The 13257-nt window shown below is 40.7% G+C and overlaps 1 protein-coding gene across 2 annotated transcripts in view; it reads left to right on the top strand.

The window, feature by feature from the left end:
- Positions 1–13257, top strand: part of nell2b (neural EGFL like 2b) — a 76994-nt gene that overhangs the window by 8696 nt on the left and 55041 nt on the right. For both annotated transcript variants that reach the window (XM_072672606.1, XM_072672605.1), the window contains exon 3: positions 7980–8130. In XM_072672606.1, coding sequence (XP_072528707.1) covers positions 7980–8130 — 151 coding nt within the window. The remainder of the gene's footprint in view (positions 1–7979; positions 8131–13257) is intronic.

Here is a 13257-nt window from a genome sequence, read left to right as displayed (position 1 = left end):
AAACATGACGGTACTAGTTTTCTATGGTACCGAAAGGAACCGAAACTACCGCAGCCATCATAGATACGCAAGACCTGATAACGGCTGATTAATAAGCATTTGTGTGTAGAGAAGAGGGAGGAGGTGGTAACCATAACAAAAGCATATGGAATGGCATCAGGTGGATTTCAGTCGGATGATCAGGGATCAGTATGTAAATGGTGTCACAAAGCATTCAGAACAAAAGGCAGAAGCACCTCAAATGTATCTAAGCACCTGAAATAGTAGTGATGTTAGCATGATGTGTGTGTCTTCTCTTAACACTAGAAGCACAGTGCTGATTTGATCTACTCATACCAAGAAGAGCTGTGCTCCGGTTATCTGACTGCTGCTGTTGTATCAAAATTGGTATCAAGAATCCTATAATTTCAGTGCTACCAAAATGCTGGTATTGTGACACCCTTAGTATGAATAGCCAAGTGAGTACAAGATGATCTGATTTCCAAAATACATAGTTGAGACATTTCCTAAATACTGCATTTTCATCTTTTACAGGTTGAAAAAATAAAAATAGACCCTGAAATAAAAGTTTGGGCACCCACCATGGTCAGTACGAAGTACTTAGGTTTTCTTCTGAGGACTCTTCTATGATGGTCAGTACAACAAAAAAGTGAAACATTAGTCCGCTAAAACTGTCATAAAAGGATTTTGCCCTGCTGTTTTGGCAATCCTACAAACAGTTATTTCAGTTTTTTGGTTGTCCAGTCCAAGCTCTGAGGTCTGAGACTTTGTTAAGAGTTAAAGCAGATTGCAGTTGGGTGCCCGAATGTTTGCATGCTGCTGTACCTTAGCAACTGCAAGATGCAGCCTATGGCCAAATCACTGCAACCTGGTCCACTTGTTCAGGAGTGTCTGTCAGTAGACAGCTCTCATCTTGGCCCCAAGTGGACACTGCTTCTCTTATCCCTGTTGCGATGTTGCTGCTATAATTCCATAGTGATGTTGATTTTCTTTTTGATAGAAATCTCCTATTTCTACGATTTATCCTGTTCCTGATTCATTTTCAGGAAGATGACTAGCAGGCTCACTGTCTTTTTTTTTCAGAGAAACTGACCAAGAATGGTTGGTTGGACACTGTGCACACAAAGATAGCATGTCACTCATTAGCAACAAATCATGGAAATGAGAACTAGGGGTGTGTTTTCCTAATTCACCAGCCTGTACAGTACATAAATGGAAAGTAAGGTTATATACAAGCTGTTTTAAATTACATTTGGATTTATGATGTCACGAAAAACCATTTACATAAATTCATGTGTTCAGGCTATTTTAGATTAGATCCACCCATTCAGGTTAAAGCCAAATTAAGAAGTGTTTTAGCCTGGACTGCTTTTTGAACAACAAATTTGTAGATGCATAAATCCAGAAAAATCTCATTAGAGGTCCAAAGAAAACAAGAAAAATGGCAGAAATGGGTCCTTTAAATAAATTCTCATTAAAACACTCTGACACTGCTGCTAAATTAGTCACTCTGACTTTATTAAATTGAGTGTATAATATAATCAGCTACACTTACAAAAACTCACATCTGCATAATATGCTCATGTTTTGTGTCCTCAATTTTCCCTTAAATCCACATACATGATGGTGATGGAGAATGTATGCACGCATGTATTTATTTCCATTAAAATAAAACCAACAAAAAAAAACTGCACATTTATACTGCCGTCATACATGAAACCTAGAGAAAATGCAAAGTGGCACAACAGGCTCAGAACATCGACCCCTCAACCTCTATTCTCGTTAGAGCTCCTCTGCATTCTGGACATCACTGAGGAAGTGGCAGCTCCAGGAGCGGGGCCTGGGAGGCTCACGTGCTGCATCGATCCATGCTGTAAGACGGATGGCCTGGCGACGGAATTACACACGGGGTTTTGAATGAAGTCGGCTGTCTGCAGAATGGAAATGAGACAACCAGTGGCGCTCCCTCCCTGATGAGGTGTCCCAGTGTCCTGTTTATGAGTAGGGAAAAAGTTGGGGATAGGGGGAACGAAAGTGAAGATGACGAAAGGATAGAGGATGTGCTGTTGCAGTGCTTTTAACTATAGAGATGAGGCTGAGGTGTTCAGTAAGCAAGGTTGTGAGTTAGACAGTGAAGGCATGTCATCTTGTAACTGTCATGCATCAAACATTTCATTACAATTTGACCAATTTGAGAAGAAAATCTTTTATGATGTTTAAGTCACATTAAGAGATATGATGGAAAGGATATGATGATTGGTTGTGGTTGTAATGATAAATTGTAAGTACCTCTAAAACCTTGAAGAACTACATGCCTTGTTAAAAAGGCATATTACAATGAAGTCAGCTCCATTGCAAAAGCCTAAGTATACCTTGCTTGATGCCAATTGTCTGCGAGGGGCTAAAAAAAATATATATTCTTTTTATTTTTTGGGGAGTGATGAAGCTCCATTTAGTACCTTTGGGATATGATAAAATGAGGTTTGAGTTTCAGAATTAATTTCCAGCATCAGTACCTTACATCACTTATGCTTTTGTTGCTGATATGTAATGAAATTCTCATAGCAATGTTCCTACATCTAGTAGGAACTAGTCTTTCCAGAACAGTAGAGACTTTGGCCATACAGTGTATTTTATTAGTATTTGAGCATTATTATTATTATTATTATTTATTATGATGTACTTTGTTTCTTTTGTAACTATAAAGTTAGCGTTCTGTTCTAGGCTACCCTCCCACAGACTTTGCATCCAACCCTTGTACACCCCACCTGATCCAACTAATTACTGCCTTCAGAAATCCTTAATTGGCTGAATGGAGTATGTTAGATTTGGGTTGGAGCTGGAGGGCTGGAGACCACTGGTGTAAATGATGCATGCATGCTTAAGTGAGCAGGTGCATCACAGAAGCTAGAAAAGAAGTACCGTTCCACTCTTGCTCTCTCATTCACAATGCAGCCGTCTGACTGGCTCTAAGTGCCAGGATCAAATTGCTGCTAATTCATCGGCTATTTGAGCACACTGACCCTGAGGCGGGACGTTAGCTGAGCGAGTTTCTTCTGGTTTGAGACTGTCTGAGATCTTTCCTGTCTCTACCTTCTGTTTGCTCTTCTGAAGTCAGGTTCCCCTTACTAGTGCATCCTCTGGGAGGGGAGATAGACATCGGGTAACACTTAAAAGCCACACATTCCTACACACTCACACACACACACACACTAGCACTCTGTTTGTTACGTAGCTCAGAGGCAGTCATGGGAGAAATGTAATGTTAATATCTCGTGATTAAAGCAATGTTAATTAGAGTTGAGACACTTGTTCGTCGTGTCATTGTAAGTGTGCGTGAATTATTCATCCAATGTTAATGAGTGCAATTTTACGGGTAGGAAATGAAGGCATTGGCGGGGGTTCCACTGCTTTACATGTGAGCCGCAGCTGACGGGTCAGCCAAGCACAACGACACAGCCATTGTCAGCCAGGAGTGGTGTTAGTTGCCTGCTTTTTTTTTTTTTTTTTTTTAACTGTGGCATTTTGCTCCTTTGCAAAGATTCAAACTGTGTTTAATAGCTTTTAATGGTCTAACTGCAGTAAACGCCTTCTTGCGCGTGCTCCCCTGAGGTTCTTAATTTGGTATTGATTTGGAAAGCAAGGTAAAAATAAATAAATAAATGGGAACATGGGAAAAAAAAATACTCTGCCCAGATGAGAGAGATGCCATGTAATAAACTACTAGGCTACTGAGGTTTTCCAGTTCATTATTTCTAAAATGCTGCTGCAAGTACAAATCACCATGGAATCAGTTACCATCAGCATGAATAAATTAAATTTATATAAAAAAAATGCCAGTCATAGTGGTCTCCATTCTGTCGAAGGCAGAACACCAATGTACTTTAGAAAGAGTACAATCCTCATCAGAGATGTAGTGCGTGTTTGATTTTGTCCTTAAAATCAACTTGCTCTTATTTGGATCCCAGTCGCCAGCCTTTTTTTCTGGTCAGTCTCTGTTTGGTTGTGTGTGTTGACATGAGGTGATCGATCATGGAATCAACAGCTAGTGCTCTTACATACTCGATGCTGTAGATGAACTAAAATGAGACTGAAACCACGTAAAACACAAAGTCAGGACAGCAGTAACAAATCACTTGTCCGGTTGAGCATTCCGCAAACTACATACTTGACAGTGTCCATTATTTGCTTTCATTTGCAAACACTCTCTCATTATTGGGAAATTGTCTAATCCAGATGGTTTGTTGTAGCATGTTGTGGAAGCTGAATTTTCCTTCTTTTTATTCCCTCAAAGTTGGCCTTGAGCTCTTGAGCTTTGGAACATTGTCTTGCTGCATAACCCAGTTGCGCTTTAGATTAAGGGATGATGACCAGGGAATGTCCTGCAGGATTTTCTGGCAAAGACCAGACCCGGAAGCAGCAAATTATACCCACACCATCACTCTACCACCACCACCAACACTGTGTTTTACTGTTGGTGTGATTTTCTCATTGTGAAACGCTTGCTTCCAAAAAAGTTCCACCTTGAATTATAAAATGTATTTTGGCAAATGTGGGAGGAGCTTTTAGGCCCCGTTCATACCTGTCATTAACAATCGTCTAGGGTGATCCGATCACAAATGATTGCCAAAACGCATAGCTGCTCACACCTGTTGTGATTGGATTTCTCACAACATTTCTGCTGGAGGAGGGGTATGGCGCACATTAATATAGCATTATAAAAACAATGGTAGTGATGATCATAATAATACCAGCCACGAGAATCGCGGTGGACGGTGTGATCTTGCGATTATGTATTTTGCAGCTGGTCCAATGATGCAGTTGATACGGGTGGTCCTGTCGAGGATGCTTCAAGACGCGTTGACGCTCAGACTATAAGAATAATGCAAGCATATGCGCATCTATCCGCCTACGAATGTGGTTTGAGTTGGTTAAGTCAATATCTGAGGTGGCAGTTACTTTCACAAAAGGCCAGCCCCCCCTTCTCTTCCAATTAGGTACTTCCAGGTAACCCACCTGTTCGTTGCTCCTCTAGCACTAGCAATGCTCCTAAACACTAGGAGGATAAGGACTTTACACGTCTCCTCCAATACATGCAAAGCCAGCCAATGCCTCTTTTTGAACTGTTGTCAATTGATGTATTGATGGGAGCATTCACGGCCTAGACTAAAAAAGATTTCAGAGCTAGTAGTCCAGAGTAGTCCAGAACTAGGATTATTCTGAGTCAATAAGAAAAGCTGTTGATGACAATACTAACAAACAGATTCAGTCATGCTCCATAGTTCTGCTCAGTTCAGAGCCGGTCTAGGACTCAAATAAGTCAGCCTAGCTTAGACGGGCTCTGACTAATGAGAGTAGTCTTCATCCCTTTTATAGAGCAGGCTTAGCACTGAAGCTTACAGCACCCCTGCAGCTTGGAGCACAATAGCCCAAGAACATTAGGATGCACTGGCAGACCTCGGTGTGCGTGCGCACACAGACTGCACTTTGTGCTTGTGTATGTATACAGGATTGCAGTCCTCTGTTGTGTGTGGACAGGCAGAAGCCAGACGTCTCCGATGTTTTCACAGGCCTGATTCAAACCCTCCTCCCTGAGGAGATAGTCAGCATCCTGCAGGCTAACTCATCTCTTCTTTTCCTTTTTGCGCTGTTCTCTTCACTCTGTGAACCCCTCTCTGCCTTTCAGTTGTGCTGAATGTGTGTGTGTGTGTGTGTGTGTGTGTGTGTGTGTGTGTGTGTGTTTATTCTCTTACTCACATAATTTAATATTCTCCATATGGCCAGATTGTGAGTGTCTGCTAGTTTGACAGGGGGTTTTAGCAGTAGATACAGACTCTAAATTGTGCCTCTCCTGCAGCCCTGAAACTAGGAATGTCACAACACAGTGTACAATCTAATCACAGGAAACAGGAAAACATGATTACTGATTTTTGACAAGCTTTGGTTAAAATACCTCCAGGGTCCAGCTCCACACCACCTTCTCACCCTGCCTAAACAGACCTGTCCAGAACGACCGCTTAAATGTACTTACATTTCCTTCTAGGTCTGTCACAATAATTTTGTTATCGACTTATCATGCAGTGTATAGACATGACCATTTTTGCTGACCTCAATATTGCCCACTGTGTTCAGTTAATGAGTAAAGCCTGTTATGGTGAATAGGTCTGTATGTTATGAGACAGTGGTTTGAGTTTATTTCTGTACTATGAAATTTTATATTCCAATATTCCAATTCCAACCTTTAAATCTTTAAAAGAGTATTTGCATTATATGCACCAGTCTGTTGAGTTGTGTTGTCTATACATTTTGATAAGTGAATGTATGTGTGTGTGTGTGTGTGTATATATATATATATATATATATATATATATATAGTTGTGTTCAAACTGATTCAAACCCCACTGCCGTAAAGTGTTTTAGCAAGTTTGACATGATTTTTTTTGTCTTGTTTCCGATCATATCAAATAAGGACTTGTATGATTAAGAATGCAAATTAAAATTCTACAATATTCTTTATTGCCAACAAATTTATTCAACCCCTTTGTCACATATCATTAGTACCTAGTACAACTCCCTGTAGCAGTAATAATGACTTTCAGATGTGAAACATAGCTTGACACATTTCTTGTAGTGATCAACAGGTTTCTTCGCCCATTCCTCATGGGCAAAGGCCTCCAGCTATTGACATTCTTGGGCTGGTGTGCTGCAACTGCTTTCTTCAAGTCTCACCAGAGATTTTCTATGGGATTTAGGCCCAAAGACTTCCTATTCTGTCTCATCGCTCCAGAGAACAATATCCTAAAACCTTTGTGGTTTGTCCACATGGTTTTTGGCATACTGAAGTCGACTCTTCTTGTGCTTTGGAGTCAGCAGGGGGTTGCGCCTGGGAGTTCTGGCACGGAGGCCTTTATCTCGCAGTGTGTGTCTTATTGTCTGGGCCAACAAGTCCTGCCGCAGGTCCTCAACTGTCACCCGGGATCTTTCTCCGCCTTTCAATTCCAGTATCCTCTTTCTGCCATGTCCAGGTAGATTTTTTTCACAGTGCGTTTAGTGTAAAGCTAGTGAATTATGAATTATGATTATCCAATTGTGTCTCCTGAAATGTTTAATATCTTTGCTCTCTTTTTATATCCATATCCTTGCTTATGAAGCGAAATGACCTCTCTTGACTTCTTTGACCATTCCCTGGACTTGGGGCTGGGGATGGTGTCTTCACCATTAAATCAGCTTAATTGCTGCTCATTATGGTTCTGTTCACATCTACAGGTGCTTTCAATGCCGAATTGAAAACACCTGATTGAAACATCTCTTCTTGAGAGTGGTAATCTTTAAGGGGTTGAATAATTTCAGTGATGAAATCACAAAAATTACATTTGCTGGTATATTAGAAACAATGTTGTTGTCATTTGTGTTTGTCTATTATTCAAGTCCTTAAACTTTACTGCAGTGGGGGTTGAATACTTTTGAACACAACTGTATATATTGTGGCAATATGTTGTATTTTTACACTCATAGTTTAATGCACTTGGATGGTAACCAGTTTGTTTGGTGCTGATTTTAGAGTGTTGAACAGTGAGTCACGAATTCAAACCCTCTCTCTTTCACTCATCAGAACTTCTCTGAGCCTGGAGCTGCTATTGATAGCTGTCCATCTGCTGCAATTCCTTCATCTCAGCCCTTCTGTGCTCTAGGTTTAAGCCTTCATTATTTACAATAACTGCATCCTAACTGTCCGTTAAAACCACTTTTCTTTTTTGTTCTTTTTTTTTTTTTTAAAGACAGGACATTGATTTTCTTTCTGCTTGTCTTGTGTTAAGAAGGCAGCCTGGTGCTCTTTGACTGTTTGTTGAAAAGAACAGATCATCAGTGTGTTCTTCACTGAAAGTCTGTTTACTTGCATTGACCAGGAGTCCAACTATGATAGAACAATCCCTCACTCTCTCTCTTTCCCCCTCTCTCGTCCTCTCTCTTACTCACAGACATGTGGAGGAGTGTGCGAGCCTCGGCAGGCGTTTCTGAGAGGATGATGCAGAAGCTCAGAGGCAGGGTGGAATTCACCCTCCTGCTGACTCTCAAGCAGGACAAATTCAACTCTGGGGTGATGCTGTCCATCCATCATGGAGAGCAGAGGTATGTTCTGGACTGATATGAGATCTGTTAGCTCATCAGCAGCATAGTGGATAAACACAGGTTTTGCATTCTTCTAAAACATTGTTTGACGCAGCAGACTGCTGGTTTCTTGAATTATTAGGTCTACACTTACACTTTTACACAGCCACATCTGCCACAGTTCGGCCAGTTATGGACCAAAATAGGAAAACAGTACATTTCATATGGTCTGCTGTATTTGGGTCACATGTGGTCCAGGCTTCAAATGTCATCACGAACCTTAAATGCGGGCGGCTAAAGTGCAGTACACTTTCTGTTGCCATAACTGACCCACAAATGCCTTAACTGGACCGTATATGGCTCAGAATCAACTGATAGCCGGGGCAGCTGTATGTGGCATCTGACCCTGTTGTGGCTTGCATGTGTAATATCTGCCCAGTAGTCAACCTTCGTCATATGAATGGGATCGGCACAGAACTGTCTGCTAATAAGCAAAACAGGCTATCATGTCACTACTTTCACTAACAGACAAGAGATGATGTGCATACTTCTGACATCTGAACACAGCAGAACACACTGCTGACCCAAAAGAAAATCTTCACCCAGCTTAATTTTCCAACAAACACCTCTATCATGTTCTCTATCATGAGTGAATTGCTGCTTAAACCTTGGACCCTAAAACATACTGATCAAGTTTTCAGTTATAAGTTAAAAAAATGTCAAACGGGGAAGACGGGTTTAGTGGTTTAGTGAAGACAAATACTAGGAAAGGGATGCACAGGGACAGGTGGTTCTTTTTGACATTAGAGTATCTATAAGAGGTAGGGATCTACCGTTCTGACTTTTTTCCATTTTAATACCATTTTAATAAATTTTGCAGATCAGCTCATACCCGATAGCGATCCCATTGTAGAAATAATAATCCCTATACCTCACCATGTGGGAAAGACCTAAGCCATCAGGATTGACTTAAACATCACTTTACTTCACCTTTAAAATCTGTGAGAGCAAAAAAGGAGTGAGCAGCTCCTCCCTTCTCAGTTCTACTTATATGGAAGACCAGCAGTGGCAAGACCTCATTACCCTGTCCCTCTCACTCTCAATTGTCCTCCATTACAGGTGCAAGGCTCCAACTGAAAACTTTTTTCAGCGATCAAGGCGAGAGCAGGCAAAAACAGCTGTAGCTTTTAAAAATGGCGAAGGGGGTTTAAATCTGGAATTTACTAATATTTGGTATATAGTATATATGCTGTGTCTGCCTGCATGTGTGTGTGTGTGTGTGTGTGTGTGTGTGTGTGTGTGTGTGTGTGTGTGTGTGAGAGAGAGAGAGAGAGAGATCCCCTGCTTGCCCCTCCTCCCTGCGCTGCTCTTGAGTAAACAGAAGGTGATGTGTGATCACTTGCTGATAGTTGATGAGAGGTCAAGGGCACCACTGGTTAGGAAGGGCCATGCCTTGCTGTTTGCTACGATGTGTGAATCTTGTCTGTCGGTTACTCAGATCCTGAGTTATGAAGTCTAGAATACTGGCGGTGCAGGAATCGGTTTCAGTGAATGTATCGGCCCTGTGGCTCGGCCTAATTATCAGATACCCAATCCAGCTAATTTTGTTAGTATCGAGACTGTTGCATCTCTAATATGAGGTAACATACTGCTGTTGCACACAACCAACTATCACATTTCTGGTATTGCAACATTCCTGGAATAAAGTATAATCACGGTTTTTGGGTCTAAAATTAGCTAATGTTAGCTAGCCTAGTTGACAGTACAGCTGCATCACAGCCAGCCATGCTGTCTCTGTCTTCTCAGTCCCGTTTTTAACACAACATACAGAACATTGTATTTTGTTGTGGCAAACTGTGAAACACACCCACTCACAAATATGAGCAAAATTTACTTTCCCCATGATGGAAAACAACAAACATGAGTTTGTTATGAGTATATATATAAAAGTGGCACAAATTAGAATAGAAATATATAAAATAAATAAATATAAAAATAAAATGTAAGTGTGTGTGTGTGTGTGTGTGTGTTGTGGTTACACTACCATGCAAAAAAACCTGCCAAATAGGAAGGAAAATAGCAGTTTGGGCCACTTTTTGGTAGCACATGGCATTGAACAGCTGAACGTGCTTGGAGAAAAACGCTACCTGCCAATTCTGTTACACAAGTTTACAAACACCCACACTGGGTAGAATCTCCAAATAACAGGGCGAACACTTAAACCAGGGATGTCTGATCTGATCTGATCAGGATTTCATCCCAAACAACCCAGACCTGATCCTACTTGTTTAATCAGTTGATCTCAACTGAAACAGTTAGTCCCATTTAAAGCTAGAGTCATGTTAGCCCTTTCGGAGAAGATGGGACACACCTGGCTTTGACAGTTACATCAGTTGGGAACCAGGTTTGGGCCACTTTTGTAGGTATTTTTAGTGTTCTTTCTTGTGAAAAATGTATACTTCTGTCCAGCTCATGGTTTTTAAAAATCATCACATCACCTCTACTTGAAGGTCGTTGTGTGCTAGCATATCAGCAGCATGATATCAACAGCTGGCGTCCCCTGAATAGATCACAGGGATCAGGCATAAGCCGCAGCATATTAATTATGTGCCAGAGATCAGGCTGTCAAGACGATTGTCATTGTTTACACACGTCATCATCATCGTATCAGATTTCCAGCTCTCCTCCACACACACTCAGAAGCACATTCCTGATAGCTGGACATTCCCGAGCACTTTCTTAATCCCGTTTTAGCGTGTTCTTCCACATACTATGAAAACTAAATGCCACAGATGACGGCTATTCGTTTTCTTTTGTTTTCTTCGCCGACTTAATCCCAAAGAAAGGAAAGAGCTCATCTATAAGGCTGCGTCATGTAAATCCCTTAGGGCACTGGAACATTGTTGATAGTATCTGTTTTTTTTTTTGCTTTCTGCTCCCTATCACTCCATCATCTTTAGAGTGTGTGCTGATGCATGGGCCACCCTGCTGATGGCGCGTGTGTAATGTCACTGAGCATCCGGTGACATTTCTTAAATACATACTGTATTGATTATGCCTCCCCTTTAAGGTCAGCATGCTCACAACATTGGGGGGGAGGGAGTGGGGGGAGCTCACGGATCGGTGCATTTTTATTTATTTATTTATTTTATTTATTTTTATTTTTTACCAACACTCACAGAGACACGTGCACAAAGCACTCTGAGCACAAGGTTTTCTTGCAATACCAGGGGGGACACAGAAGAATTCCACCGATTTTTCACCACAGAAGTATCAGCATTATTAAATCAGAAGGTGTAATGAGTTTTTCTAGGCCAAGTAGTGCACAAAGAAAAAGCCTATATCTTGAATTCACCTCTGTTTTATCATTATCCCAATTTTTTATTAAAAAGGTTGCCATATATGTGTGTATAAATGTTAAGGCACACATGGCCAAAAACCATAATGTGTTCTTAGAATAGTAATGCACAATTGCACAGTTACTATATTTAATTATTAAATAAAATTATTTATTCAGATTTTAGGCCCAATTGACTCATTGGTGATGCTGCTCTGAAACTGTTGTTAGGAGTTGTTAGCCAATGACAATTTCAGAATTTAATAAATTAATAAAACACTCAACTATGGGCTTCTCTAAGCAACTGATGATCTCAAATAGAAGATAACTGTTGCCGTAATGCAGGGCAAAGCTATAAAAAGATATCAAAGCACTTCCAGCTCGCAATTTCCACTGTCTGTCACTAAGAATTGGCAGTTGAGGGGAACAGTGGAGGTCTGAAGGCAAGATCTGTGAGATCAAGAAACGTCTGAAATGGAACTGCTCATGTGCTGCCAGAAAGGCAAAGCAAATCCAACAGTACAGGAGTGAACTTGCACCATTATTGTGCAGCTCAGACTACATAAACATGAGCCACATGGACGAGCCATTACAAGGATGGCTGCTACCTCATAGCTGCTACCTCATCATATAAAACAACATCTGACATCTCCAAAACCGCATCTAGATGAGCCAGAGAGCTTTGTAATCAAGTAATCAAGTAAAATGGAACATTTGAAAATATGTAGATCTTAAACAAGCTATGTACTTTGGCAGCTTTCACAGCATACAAACTAATTAGTAGTGTGTTTATTTTTTAGCAGATATGAAGTATGCATGCATTAACATTTGTTTACATCACAATGACTTATTGATGAGTTATTGTGACTGAAAGTAATAATCCCTTAATATTACAAAAGAAAGGTAAACCGAACCTTCATTCATTATATTTGCAAATGAACTGAAAGTGGTGATTAGCCAGCTAGTCATTAGCCAGATAGTATGCTTGATAAATTTGCTAGATAGTTATATTGATTGATTGGATATCATACATTTTTCCTATCCCATCTTTGTCCACAACTCTAGTCATATACAATTCCTGCCCCGTAGTTAAGACTCTTACCTCAAAAACGAGTCACATGATGTCCTACCGTATCTTTTTGATATGCTGCTAAGGCAACATCACTGGACAGCTGAACATACCTGGAGGACAAAACCTTAACTACCAGTTCTGTTACATCAGCCAACAGATGGTCAAAACTGCCTAACATCGCAATGAGTGATGAGGGGAGAGGGAAGGCCATCCACCCTCAACCTAAAAAGACCAATTTATATATATATATATATAAATGCATGTTAGCTGTAGAGAAGTTAGAACGTAAACTCAATGTGTGTATCTGCCAATTCACTGCATATCTGTCTAGTCAGACTAAGTGGTAGACTGTTTAATGGATGGCTGAAGTTTTAAGTAGATGGCAAATGTAATTGATTTGCGCATAGATGATTAATAACTGGAAAGATGGCAAGCAATTTCACATTCCTCCGTGTTAATGGCGATTTCCATCCATGAGTGAGTGTTTAACTGCTATTTGTTCAGCACTAGCAATGCAATCACAAATCTGAAGCCGGCATTGATTGATGTGTCTGTGTTGAAGGCAGCTGTGTGTGAACACCCTGAGCAATGTTAATTGCTTTTACCCCCTGCCCTCACTATCCTATCTCGTTGTGTTCTACAAAGCTCCTTTACAGCAGAGATAGCGTATTCGATTCAGCTCCAGGGTGAAAATATTGCTCCTGATCTCAAAGTGTGGGGGTTCATCTGATTTTTGGTA

This window comes from Salminus brasiliensis, chromosome 2 (assembly GCF_030463535.1).
Source record: "Salminus brasiliensis chromosome 2, fSalBra1.hap2, whole genome shotgun sequence".
Taxonomy (NCBI): Eukaryota; Metazoa; Chordata; class Actinopteri; order Characiformes; family Bryconidae; genus Salminus; species Salminus brasiliensis.
This window is presented reverse-complemented; position numbering and strand designations above follow the sequence as displayed.